The 14,004-nt window shown below is 40.1% G+C and overlaps 1 protein-coding gene and 1 long non-coding RNA gene across 2 annotated transcripts; one reads left to right on the top strand and one right to left on the bottom strand.

The window, feature by feature from the left end:
• Nucleotides 1–1,542: 1,542 nt before the first annotated feature.
• On the bottom strand, nt 1,543–10,539 carry LOC139665695 (fMet-Leu-Phe receptor-like). The gene is made up of 3 exons (XM_071544784.1): nt 10,425–10,539; nt 6,253–6,439; nt 1,543–5,552 (listed from the first exon to the last, which is right to left on the bottom strand). The coding sequence occupies exons 2-3, from the start codon at nt 6,430–6,432 to the stop codon at nt 4,650–4,652; spliced, it is 1,083 nt and encodes a 360-aa protein (XP_071400885.1). The 5' UTR covers nt 6,433–6,439; nt 10,425–10,539; the 3' UTR covers nt 1,543–4,649.
• On the top strand, nt 8,942–10,076 carry LOC139665694 (uncharacterized). The gene is made up of 3 exons (XR_011696882.1): nt 8,942–9,057; nt 9,637–9,730; nt 9,944–10,076. It is a non-coding gene; the product is annotated as an uncharacterized lncRNA (long non-coding RNA).
• Nucleotides 10,540–14,004: the final 3,465 nt, after the last annotated feature.

Here is a 14,004-nt window from a genome sequence, read left to right on the forward strand (position 1 = left end):
TCAAGCTCTAAGCATCACAGGCTGAGTGGGGTGGGGGGGTTCTGTTGGTTTCTTCTGCTCCATTTCCCTTCTTCTTCTGTTTCTATTTGTCACCTCTCCTTTGTCAGTTCGGGGAATCCCCCTTCACCCCAGTCCCCTGTCTCTACTGGGGTCTCTACTGTCTCTTTCATGTGCGCAATTGTACTTCCATGCTAAAGATAACATTTTAAAAATATCAGGGGCCTCATGTACTCGGATTTAACTTTTAATGTCATCTTTTCAGGCCTGATTTCTAAAAATATCTGAGATGAAATAAAGCTGTGCATGCTTGTTAAAAGCAGCGTACATGTAATGCATAAACCACAAATGAACTTCAAGTTGAACGGACGTGAACGGTTTGCTTTGTGAACGCAGCACAGCGGTCATTGTCCTATAAATAAAGACAAGAGATGTGTGGTGATGTGACTGAGATTGTCTTTTTTTCTGTGCTGTATGTCAAGCTTTTCAATAAGCAGTTTTACCTGTTTATAATAATCAATAATGACAGTTGGAAAGAAGGTGTGATTGTTAGTTTCTTTTTGTGTCTTTGTTAATAATAATAATAATAATAATAATAATGAATTTTATTTATATAGCACACTTTAAAATACAACAAAATCTCAAGGTGCTTCACAGAAAGAGTAAAACAATCATTGTCAATCAAATGTTGAGCACTTTGTGAACTTTTTTTTTTTATCACATACCTTGTTAAATATCAATAAATTTGTCTTGCCTTGACTAATACAAATTGAAATGTTCTACAAACCTGAAATAATGCCTTAGACATATTAGCATAATATTTAAATATAATAAAGATAGAAAGAGAAACAGACAATATTTTATGTGGTAGAAACACTGGTGGGAAATTTGAAATGGGTTTTGTGTTTTTTTCTTTCCTCTTTCACTACGAGCCAAGAAATGTGGCATTATAATCTCTAACATCCAAATCTTGTAATAAGAATGTATCACATTGTGCATTTTATTATATATATTATTTTTTATTATAGATATAAGAACCTTTCCAAAACTGTAGCTTCCAAACTAAATTGCATATTTCGCAATCATATATTTTCATGGTGAAATACACTGATGATACGTTTAATGATGAATCAGAGTGGATCAGTCCATAAAAGTCTATAAATATGGAGCTTTCCCACGCTGCGTCACTTCTTCTTAGAGTTGACGCACAGTCAAATTCTCACATTCTTTGTAATTCCTCTGCTTTTCTCACTGTTATAAAACTGGAATAGTATCCTTGATTTGAGAAAAAAATTATGCACATACTCAGTTCCTCAAGTCCAGCCGCCACAGGGCAAAAACATTCTCTGAATACGTCACAAGAAAAATGTCTCTCTCTTATAATTTATAGGTCATAACTACCTCATGGTACACTGGGACTGATGCACAACTGGATACTCATTATACTGCATCTAAAGCTACAGCCATACTGTATGCCATGCCGCTGGAATACACAAAGATATTAAATGTTGACTTTATATTCATAGAATGTCTCGTATAATCTGATGTATATCTTGCATTGTGGCTTTGCAATACGTCTTGGTGTCCTTGTACCGTGTAAACTGTCAATATGTTGTGAATTTGTTGTATAAAAGATAAAGTGATTCTGCTTCTGAATCTGGTTGTGAAACTTGCACAATGAGGATTTGGGCTTGACTCTAGCAGGAAGAGAGAGTCTGTGAGAGAGGAGAACTGCCAGTGCTTTGGTTCCTCAAGTCCAGTTGTGAGGATGCAGATCACATCCTCTTTTCCCTCGTTCATCTCTGGCTGTCTTGGTCTCCGTCTCTGTTAATATTTCTGGAGGAGGAGCTAGGTTACTCCAATGCTTTTATCACAAATATATGGTTGTGGACAAAATGCTTTATTTCATTTTCATCTTTAGTTTTACAAACATTTCTCTGAGGCAGAGCTGCTCTGGAGACAGACTGTTTGAGTGAAACCTCAGTGGGTGGAGCTACAGAACCAGTTTTTGGGAACACAATTTAGCTAACTGGCAAACTTGAATGCCAAAGAAGGAACTCTGATCAAAATATAAATATAAATATAAATGGTACTGCCTTCTTCTTATCGTTCATGACCGTGGCATTCATGCAGTAGGCTAGCTACTTAGCTAGCTATAGGCTAGTCTGAACTTGAAGGTCAGCTAGGCTAGGCTAACTAGCTAACCTAGATAACTTAGTATGGTTAGATTGTATTTTTTCAGTTAGTAGCAGATCATTTTAGCTTCCTCCTGTTGCCTCTTTCACTGGGCTTCAGCCTAATATTATGCCGTGTTCATGTTATATCGAAAGAAGTAGAAGATCAGGTTGACATCTCGTTACTAACTTGGAAGCATTTACCTACTTGTTGGATTGTCCACAACCAAAATAAACAACTTATGAATTTAAAATCAACCATAAACAAACTGCAGCCCACAGTACTCATTTTTCATGAGAATAGTTGATTGGTGTGAATATAATAATTTTATATCTTTGGATATATGCATGTAATACTTTGATATTTGTATTCTGCTTTGTATTTATTCCTATGAAATGTGCTATTGTGTGTGTGTGTGTGTGTGTGCATATGCCTGCGTGGATGTCAATAGGTTGTTGGTCCATTTGTAGTGGAGATGATAGGTTTTGCTCTGTGTTTTATTGAGACTGTCCTCCCCCAAAAAACGACCCCATAGGTCGTTTGTACAAGCAGCTTATTACGACCTGTAGTTACGTTTTAAAGTTAAGCGACCTCTAGTGGTCATGTAAATAACTACAATGTGCTACGTTGGTCTGCGTCCACAATAATTTCCACGTAATGATAATAATAATAAGTTGCCTAACCATAACCCAAGTTGTTTTATTTGCCTAAACTTTACCATAACCTTAACCCTAACCTTAACCAAACTTGTTTTACTTGCCTAAATTTAACCAAAGTGGTTTTAATTGCCTAAATTTAACCATTAACCAGCCTTTGAGATGTAATTCAATTTGGCGGAGCGACGTTTTCAAATTCGTTGGGTTGGAGGACTTGTTGCCATCTCCTGCTGCCGGTAGGGGCATTCATTTAGGAAACGCTCCTGTGGGTCGTATTAGAGGGTAGGAAAAAAGACACACAAGATTAATGTATTTTGTACATGGTCCCTGATATAACTAAACTCAATAAACTAAACTAACTAAACTATAACCAATAATCTAGATTTTTCTTGTTTTGGCTGCCGACATTGGTGGATTTGCTGCAGTGGACCTTGTGGGAATTACAGAATTACAGAATTACAGAATACAGAATAAAGAATAACAACCTCCGAACCTCCCACACCCTTACAACCATATTTTCACATTACGGTTTCTCTACAGCCTTGCAGTATTTTCACAGTAACTCTATTACATTTTAGACAAGTATGGGATTTACAAAAAAAACAAAAACATATATTGGGATGTTCCAGTGAGTTGCAGACCATTGTCTTGTAACATTGCAAGCTCAAGTCTGTCTTTCAACCTTTGTCGCCTCTCTCCTCTGTCTTTTCTGCCACTCACTGCTGTACTATCCAGCAGAGCAGAAATGCCATAAAATCTTGAAAAAACATAAACCGCAGTCTATTTCATGGCCCATTATAGAACAGTGAGTTCCAGCTAAACAATCTGATTGGTCAGACAGGCATGCAATGAATCTGTAGAGCGTGCAGCTGTGCTTTATGGATTGATAGCTAAGCTGGTTGCTAAGATGGATCGGTATCCAGTGAGAGAGTTATCCGTCTTTCCGATTTTCCTTTGTTTTATTGTATGTGTAAAAGCTAAAAAATGCTCTGCCTTTACTGAGATTTAAGTAATTTGGTAGCAACAACACTATTACTTACGAATACACACATTTTTACTATAATGATAGATTAACATGAAAATATACAAAAAGAGACCAAGTGAGAAATGATTAGATATGCTACAATGGAGATGTTTAAATCCCCCCATTAATGAATTGGCAAGATCTTAGGGACAGCTTCGATTTATCTAACCTTCCATCTGACCCCTGACATAAGAGTCATGACTAAATTTATTACTGGCTTTGCTTTCAACAGTCTCACTTCCTTCTTGTCTCTCCAGCCTCACCACAGTTCCACTTTTCATCTGTGATTTCATGCATCAAAGCAGCGCATGCACACAGTGCCTAGTAAGTGTGAAACTTATCTGGAAGGATATTTTATAAATGAAAGTATGAACCTGACATTGGTTTGTCAACCCTATCTTGTCCATATTAAGATCATTTATCCAGTGGAGTCAGAGTCAGTCTGTTAACCCAAGGTCAACAGTTTGTGGAATATAATTTCTTTGTAATTCTTTTAAAAATATACACACACACACACATTTTTTACACTGTTCAACAAACCAGACTGAATGAGAGGTGTTGAATTTCCCCAAACTATTGGGCATCTGGCTCACGTTTATGACATTGGATTTGCAAGAAGAAATTTTCAATTTCACCGGCACATATTTAAACCAATGTGAGGGGAAGAAAATACTTGCAGCGGTACAGTAGCACCGGTTACTGCTAACAATTGAATAATCTTGATGCTTAAAGCTTAAAGATAAGTTTAGGAGACACCAGCAGGGAGGCTCCAGGTCAGAATTACATCCAAGGCGGCATCAAACTTTAGCCACACCCACTGCAGGCCGACTCGGCCCTCCCACCTCAACCGTATTGGGTTTCGTCCCGCCTGACCCGGTACTGTCATCCACTGTCCGTTCGTTGGACTGGGTCGTCCGTCCATCAACGTCCTCCGCCAACGCTCTCCTGTAAACCCCGGCCAGACTCTGCCTGAACCGCCCCCTCACGTCCAGCCCCATGCAGAAATACAACAGCGGGTTCACGCAGCTGTTGAAGTAGGCGAACCCCCTCGCCACCGGGAGCCCGATTTTCACCGCCGGACTACTGCTGTCCACCATCTTCACCAGCAGGAGGCTGTGGTACGGCGCCCAGCACAGGAAAAAAGCGACGACTAGCGACGCTAAGATGCGGAGGGGGCGGGACTTCCCCGACAGGCGGGTGCGTCGGATTCCGAGGCCGGCCAGGATGTAGCAGATGAGGATGACCATGAAAGGCAACAAGAAGCCGCACAGGAAGCGGATGGAGTAGAGAGCCAGCTTGGCGGTGCTGTCTCCCTCCGTCGCCTCTTTCACCTCCAGAGAACACTTGCTCAGGTTCTTCTTCCCCAGGTAGACTTGGCGGTAGACGAAGTACGGAGCGCTCATGACGGTCGCGGTGGCCCAGACGCCCGCGGCCACCAGCCTCGCGGCCCACAGGGTGCGGCGGCGCTTGGTGAAGACGGGCCACCACACGCACAGCGCTCGGTCCAGGCTGATCACAGCCAGCAGGAAGACGGAGCAGAACATGTTGGCGTATTTGAAGAAGCCATTGAACTTGCAGAGGAAGACGCCGAAGGGCCAGTGGTCGAAGAAGAGCTTCTTGGTGAGGGAGATGACCCGCGTCAGGCAGAATATCAGGTCTGCTACGGCCAGGTTCACCAGCCACACGTTGGTGACCGTGTGCTGAAGAAGAGAAGAAGAAGAAAAGGAATGAAACAAAATAATTTAGTTAATAATAATATATTATATACACATATATATATACACATAGAAACACTACCAGTCAAAAGTTGATCCTATGTATGAATTTCTTTCCAAAGCCTTTGCCTTCACAGCAAGACAAAGGGCGGCTACATTAAAGAATATAAAACATTAGAAGTTAAGTAAGTTTTGATTTTTTGACTTTTTTGGTCACTGCATAATTCCATTTGTGTTATTTCATAGTTCTGATGTCTTTACTGTTATACTAAAATGTGGAAAATAGTAAAAATAAAGAAAAATGTGGTGTGTCCAAACCTTTGACTGGTAGTGTAAAGTATATTATTTACATTTATCATTCGTACACTCGCACATAGATATAAATAACCACATTTAGGCAAAAAGTCCACAGCAACACACTGCCTTTCAAAAAACAGCAGTACAGAAACATTATATATTAAATCCATTGTAGCCCTGTCATTTGTCTCCATATGAAGAATTTTGCCCCAAAATGATCCAACTATCCACCATTTGAAAAGAAAAAATATGACGCCTTAAAGCGTGATAGTACTTTTACAGCAGCTAACATAAATCATTAGCTGACAAAATGAGACTGGACCATCTGTATTTTAGATATAGTGAGTGATGAACTTCAAGTAATGTTTCATGAATTTGCACTCTTCACCTTGAGCTTGAATCCGGCCACCCAGATCACCATGGAGTTCCCAGTGATCCCCAGCACAACGGTCAGGGTGTAGAGGACGATGGTGACGTTGTCCATTATGGCGTCGATGTCCACCATCGTCCCCTCGTCATTCTTGGTTGATTGGAGGACAGGGAGAGTCGGGGTGGCAGTGGGAAACATTGTGTGGCTGGGACAGAGAAAACACCAGAAAAATCAAAACGTAACGATGTCTTTTACAGTCATTTTACCACACAAAGTGATCTGAAACTAGACCATCGTGAAGTGGCCAGCCGTGGAGCCATACACAGTGAACGGTCATGGTTTTACTTTGTTTGTGCACTTTATTTTTCCAATTAAAAGAATCTAGTTTGAACTCTGTCCTCCCTCCTTTTAGAATCACGTGGGAAAGATCACCGCTAACAATGTTCTCTTTTCTAAAAAATGTAACTCAGTAACTTTTACTCTGAGGACACAAAATATCAGCAAAGTTACAGTACTTCTGCTTGAGTAAGACATTCTAGTACTTTTCACCACTGCCAATTTGTCACCAAGTGTTTTGGGAGTCCGCACATTAACATTATTCCTCATGATCTGGAAAAGTCACCAGGAGGGTCTGAAAAGTAGAAATTTCAACTTTAAAGTGAGTTGTCAAGTCGCCCAGTTTGATGTTGAGGTGCCACACAAAGCTTGTTTACCCAGACTGTCCTTGAATGAAATCTGTTTTAGAGTCTCTTATTTCTCTCACATCCGTTTATAAGAGCTGATCGCAAATGTTTCTTACATTTCATTCATCTAACAGCATCAAAAACTTTAAAACAGACCGGACTGAGGACTGAAACCAAGGTGAGACATTAACGCCAGAATGCTGGTCAGCTTTACTCAGGCTGGTAAGTTTGTCTACTATTTCCTAGAAGCCCTTATCTGGGTCAGTAGATACCAGGTGTGTTTGAACAGAGCCTATGTATGTGTTCAGTAGTCCTTTCTTATTTGTCATCGAAATGTCTGACACAGTTTTGTACAGCATTTGAGCACTTTGCATTGTATTTTCTTAAGAGCATCATGTAGTAAAATATAATATATTTATTGGCTAGCTCAGTGAGAAGGACGTTTTTCCTCTTGTTAAGTAGAGTGCGGGTTAGGGCTGCAACTAACGATTATTTTCATTGTGAATTAATCTGTTGAATATTTTCTCGATTAATTGATTAGTTGTTTGGTCTATAAAATGTCAGAAAATGGTGAAAAATGTGGATCAGTGTTTCCCAAAGCCCAAGATGACGTCCTCAAATGTCTTGTTTTGTCCACAACCCAAAGATATTCAGTTTACTGTCACAGAGGAGTAAAGAAACCAGAAAATATTCACATTTAAGAAGCTGGAATCAGAGAATTTTGACTCATTTTTCTTAAAAAATTACTCAAACCGATTAATTGATTATCAAAATAGTTAAGCGATTAATTTAATAGTTGACAACTAATCGATTAATCGTTGCAGCTCTAGTGCGGATTCTCTCCATGCTGGTTGAAAAGTTTGTCTACCAGCCAGCCACTATGGCAGGCAACCAACCATCATACAAATATTCTATTCTGAAAAATCCCATTTATCTGGTAAAATACAGAGCTTTCAAGTTACCAAACAGCAAATGCAGTTGGTGGGTGAAAAAGTTAGCACTTTTCTGACCCCCTGCTACTGTTCAGCACAGTTGGGCTTGAGGCGGCAACATGACCAGAAAGTGGTTTTCTGTGCCGAGAGGTGTAAGGTCATGAATTCAGCGTAAGTTACTTCCTCTTTAATCAGCCACTAAAAACAGATCCAAACAAGAAGTTAGACATTGTAACACTGAAACATGATCTGAAACGAAAAAATCTTCTTTATCTCAGATGCCAGACGGTTCAGATGAAAAACAAGACTAGAGTTACAAACTTTGAAAAAGAAAATAAAGTCAGTCTGTACAGAAAAGGAGGAAACATCTGTGATCACATGCCATCGTCCTCATATGATGCTGTGGAAATAGACATTAGTGGACTGTATGAATGAACACGGGTTTGTGAATAAACACAAATCTATAAATTCTTGGAAGATAAAAGGAGATTTATTTTGAGAATGAATGGAATGTCGAGGAGTCAGAGGCTCCAGCTCATCCTTGGCCAGTCTGAGTCATTCTGTCTCGATGTCTGAGGATGTGTTTTTGTATTTGTGTGTATGCATCTGTCAGTCTGTGTGTGTGTGTGTGTGTGTGTGTGTGTGTGAGAGAGTGTATGTTGGCTTAAAATGAAGGATTTGAAGGATTAAAATTAAAAGTTGCAAGCTTGGGCTGGGCATGTTTGTGTATATGTGTGTGTGTGCGTCTGTCTGGCTGTGTGTGTGTGTGTGTGCATGCACATGGCTGAGCTCTGGTATTGGTTTCGGCTGTCTAGTTAAGAAATTATGCCCTCGGTTCTGCTTTGCTATTTGATTTGAGGGCTGATATTCAACAGTTATGATGCAGCACTAAACAAGTGCATGTAAATAGTGATTGGTCATTACTGATAAGAAATGCATGCAACACCAGAAAAGAAAATACACTATGAAACAACAAGGTTTCTGCTCTACTTGGTGCAGTGTCACCACAAACCTCTAACCAATATGAGACCTATATCAGCGAGTCTCATCTGGACATATTTAGCTGCGATGTCCACCGCCCTGTGAGAGAGTCTCTCACAGTATGCTCAAAGACTCCACGACAACTCAAAATGAAAACAAAATATGGCGATTTTTAAAGAATACTAGGAATCTGTTCCAATTCCATGGGAACAAACAACACGGCCCAGGTAAGTTTAATAAACCTCTTCCAAGCAGAAAAAGGTAGAGCCATGTGCAATTACTCTGTAAGTAAAGGGATAATGTATTTGAACTGATTAGTAATTCAAAATTAATTCAAAAACCTGCTTGAATTTCCATTCCTTCTTGAATTAATGGGCCGTTTTGAATCTTGAATAATAATAATACTACTACTAATAATAATACTAATAAAACTATTACTACTGCTACTACTACTACCTACTACTACTACTAATAATAATACTACTACTACTACTACTACTACTACTACTAATAATAATAATAATAATAATGCATTTTATTTGTACTGCATTTTTCATTCACAGTGACTCTCAAATTGCTACAGAGTTAAAAACAAAACATAAAACAAAAAGGAAGAAAATAATCACTAAACAAAAGTTAACATGAAAAACCCTTCCTGAATGAAAAGGTTTTCAGGCTTTCAGTCTTGAATCTTGAAGCTTCTTGAAGCTTCATTGCGATCTTGTGAATTCACTGAAACATCAGTAATGGGACGTGTTCACATATCCTCAGTTCTCTCTACCACCGCCTCTTTTCCCCCCCAACAGGTTTCTCTTCAGCCGCTCATAACCCAAAATAACAGAATCGATATCCGCATCAGCTCCTGTGTAGCGGTAAACAGCAGGAAAAAACTGATCCCAGGTAAGCTCTCCTGCTCTGAAGCATTTTACTGTTTTCACGGCAAATGCAGAGCCGTGGGTTTTTGCGTGTCGCAGCTCACGGCTTTGACAACAAACAAACACACTTCCCACTCTCAGTGTTTGAACTCGCCACAAAGAAAACCCTCTGCTACCAACAAACACACACCGGTCCAACCAGAGCTTCCAACTTTTCTTTTTTTTTCTTTTTTTTTAGATCAGCAATTGTCATCCTTTCTGTCGGCCAGAAATGAAGTGAAGCCTCACGACCCCCAACAGCAGGGGGTAAACTCAAAGAACGGTGACACCAAGTGATGATTTATGTTTTACTAAATAAACTGGAAAAAACCAACAGGCTAAAAATATCCATTCATTCATAGAGAAAAGGCATTTCTCACCAAGATTAAAAACACAACATTCAATTTGCATATTAGAAATGTGTGTTTTCCACATTCCATAAATCAAATGATGCAAAATACAAAGGAGTCAGACCGACTTCTGTTGTTCCAATTCACCGTCCTGTAACTTTATCGAAAGTGTGTGAGCAGGGACATGCTGTGATATTTTCAGATATCGAGCAACAAACAAACATGTTTAATATCATCGCTGAATGTGTAAAGAACCCTTTCCATTTAAAATAGATTAAAGATTAGTAAACGGTCAATTAAAAAAACATCTTAAATATCCTAACTCCTTACCTCCAGCTGTTTACTTGATATTCCAATAGAGAGGTCAGGTGCTTCGTCTCAGAAGTTACAGCCAGAAGTGGAGATGCATCCTCACAAGCTGCGGTCCGTATGTGTGTGGTGTGTGTGTGTGTGTGTGTGTGTGTGTGTGTGTGCGTGTGTGTGTGTATGTGTGTGTGTATATGTGTGTGTGCGTGTGTGAGCTGGTTTTATTACTTAGAACTGAGTGTGTGTGAACGTGAACTATGCAGCGTTTAGATGAAGCGACCACTGAATACACGAGAGATCTCTGAACTTCCTTCCCCCCCCTCTCTCTCTCTCTCTCTCTCTCTCTCTCTCACACTGTTTCTCTCGTTTTGTCTCCTTCCCCATTTCAGTGTCTCTCTCTGTCTCTTGTACCTCTTCTCTATTCCTTTTTCTCTCTTTTTCTCTTTCTGCCTCTCTCTCTCTCTCTCTCTCTCTCACACACACACACACACACACACACACACGCATACTCTTGCTCTCTCTCCATCTCTCTCTTTGTCTGCCTTTCTCTCTCTTTCTGTTTCTCTATCTCCAGCCCCCCCTCCCTCTCTCTCTCTCTCTCTCCCTCTCTCTGTCTCTCTCTCTCTTCTCACCTCCGTTTCTCTCCTTCTTCTCTTCTCTCTCTCTCTCTCTCTCTCTCTCTCTCTCACACACACACACACACACACACACACACACACTCTTGCTCTACATCTTTCTCTTTGTCTGTCTTTCTCTCTCTTTCTGTTTCTCCATCTCTTTCAATTCCATTCAGTAACATTATTGAATGACTGAAACAATATTTTCAAAGCAGTTTACAAAAACCAACAAGTAACAACAACTTTATACATTCAAACCCTATCAAGATGATAAATGATTTGGTGTGAAAACATGTAAAACACATAACTAATATCTATCTTTCTCTCTCTCCCCCTCTCTGTTTCTCTATCTCCATCTCAAGCCCCTTCTCTCTCTCTCTCTCTCTCTCTCTCTCTCTCTCTCTTTCTCTCTCACACTTGCTCTCCCCTCCCACACACACACACACACACACACACACACACACATACATACTCTTCCTCTTCCTCTCTTTCTTTCATCACATGTGTGTCTGGGTCTCTCTCTCTCTGCTTCTGTTTTTCTCACACGGCACTCACTTTGTCTCCCTGTGCTTATTTGTTTACACACACACACACACACACACACACACGCGCGCACGCACACACACACACACACACACACACACAAAGTGGAGGGGTGGCCAGCAGAGGATAAATGGGGCTGATGACCCTATGTTACTTTAGATTAGATAAGATGATCCTTACTATGAGAAATGATCCAAGTGGTTTGTGGGGAAGATTTGAGTTTTAACATTTCTTGGAAGCAGAGCTGCTCTGGAGGCAGAAATAACCTCTTTGGCTGAGTTAAACCTCAGTGAGTTAAACATCAGTGAGTTAAACCTCAGTGAGTTAAACCTCAGTGAGTTAAACCCCAATGAGTTAAACCTCAGTTGAGTTAAACCCCAATGAGTTAAACCTCAGTGAGTTAAACCTCAGTTGAGTTAAACCCCAATTAGTTAAACCTCAGTGAGTTAAACCCCAATGAGTTAAACCTCAGTGAGTTAAACCTCAGTGAGTTAAACCCCAGTGAGTTAAACCCCAGTGAGTTAAACCTCAGTGAGTTAAACCCCAATGAGTTAAACCTCAGTGAGTTAAACCCCAGTGAGTTAAACCTCAGTGAGTTAAACCTTGGTTGAGTTAAATCTCAGTGAGTTAAACCTCAGTGAGTTAAACATCGGTTTAGTTAAACCTCAGTTGAGTTAAACCTCAGTGAGTTAAACATCAGTTTAGTTAAACCTCAGTGAGTTAAACCTCAGTGAGTTAAACATCAGTTTAGTTAAACCTCAGTGAGTTAAACCTCAGTTGAGTTAAACCTCAGTGAGTTAAACCTCGGCTTAGTTAAACCCCAGTAAGTTAAACCTTGGTTGAGTTAAATGTCAGTTGACTTAAACCTCAGTGAGTTAAACATCAGTTTAGTTAAACCTCAGTGAGTTAAACATCAGTTTAGTTAAACCTCAGTGAGTTAAACCTCAGTGAGTTAAACATCAGTTTAGTTAAACCTCAGTTGAGTTAAACCTCAGTGAGTTAAACATCAGTTTAGTTAAACCTCAGTGAGTTAAACCTCAGTGAGTTAAACCTCAGTGAGTTAAACCTCGGCGGAACCAAAGAAGCAACATGATAACTCAACTCCTGCGCTGTAGCACACAGTACTCCTGATGGCTGGTTCCCTGCATCCAGCTCGTGTGTCAGCAACCTAGTTGAACTTTCGCACGTTCAGTAGAGACAACAAGGGAAGCAGCTGGTCAGGGAGGGGAAACAAAATGGAGGAAAAACTGATATTAGCATTTATACAACACAAGTCTGACGTTACGTTGGGACCTCGGTAGAAAAACTCTCTGCCAGACCAGCTGTGTTTAAACATGCGGTGGAGATTAGCCGTCTCTCTCTCTCTTGGTCATCTTTGGATGTTTTCTGGATGCTATATCATGTACTGTATATGTACAATGCTACCAAGATAACAAGCTAGGAATGGTTCTTTTCTCCGCTTCCTGAAAACTCTGTCATTCCCTGTCATTTCTGTTATTTAAAAAAAAAAAACAGACTGCACACATAGAGCCGAGTTTCTTAGGTAGCCACACTGCTGTTTTGTTTTCTATGTTATTACACAGGAAGACAATACAGGAACAACCATTTCCCAAAAGTTTGTGTGTGTGTGTGTGTGTGTGTGTGTGTGTGTGTATGTATTAGTGTGTGTGTGTGTGTGTTTGTGTGTGTGTGTGTGTGTGTGTGTGTATGTATTAGTGTGTGTGTGTGTGTTTCCAATCAGTATTTACAGTCTGATGCCAATCTATCTCATTTGCTGCTCTCTAGTGGCATAAAGATTTGTGTGTTTGTACATATCTGATTGTGTGTGTGTGTGTGTGTGTGTTGGGGGTGGAGTGATGTTCTGTGATTCTTTGCTAATGCTGCACTCTAGCGGTACGAAGGAAAGTTGTTTTCATTTGACTGCTGACAGCCTGAAGCTCTGCCAAGTATTCCTTAGTTTACACCAGCTGTTGGCAAATCTGAGGAGGTTTTTTTCAAGCACAAAAAAAACCGCAGCCACTGAGGGAGTCTGAGAGTGTGTGTCTGTGTGTGTGTGTGTGTGTGTGTGTGTGAGCTCACATTACTCCAAACCCTGAACCCCATGAAGTCAAAGAATACTGTGGAAAAAACAGATTATCTGACAGCATGTACATCACTCATGGGTTTTTGAACGCCAATACTGATCCTGATATGTTTAGAGCTGCTGATGGCTGATATTTTGTGTCTTTATTTGACAATTTTCATGCCAAACTAGAAATAATCGCCTCGCGGTTGTATGCCTCCGCCAGTAAACTTTGTTTTATCATTGCAAGGACAGTCTTTATTTATTGAACATATATAATTAATGTGATTATTAGGTCAACTTAAAGGATTTTGGTGTCTGCAAAAGTAAGTGACAGCACTTCCACCGTTTTTGTAGAATGACCCAAGATCGTTTTCTCAGC

This window comes from Centroberyx affinis, unplaced genomic scaffold (assembly GCF_046629955.1).
Source record: "Centroberyx affinis isolate AG114_WGS23_722 - 3 ecotype Tasmania unplaced genomic scaffold, CSIRO-AGI_Caff_v1 ptg004668l_1, whole genome shotgun sequence".
In the NCBI taxonomy this organism is placed as follows: domain Eukaryota; kingdom Metazoa; phylum Chordata; class Actinopteri; order Beryciformes; family Berycidae; genus Centroberyx; species Centroberyx affinis.

Excerpts from the sequence above, each read along its gene's own strand:
- LOC139665695 (XM_071544784.1), bottom strand. The coding sequence starts at position 6,432 with ATGTTTCCCACTGCCACCCCGACTCTCCCTGTCCTCCAATCAACCAAG. Across the intron at positions 5,553-6,252 it reads TGGCCGGATTCAAGCTCAAG|CACACGGTCACCAACGTGTG; the intron begins GTGAAGAGTGCA and ends TCTCTTCTTCAG.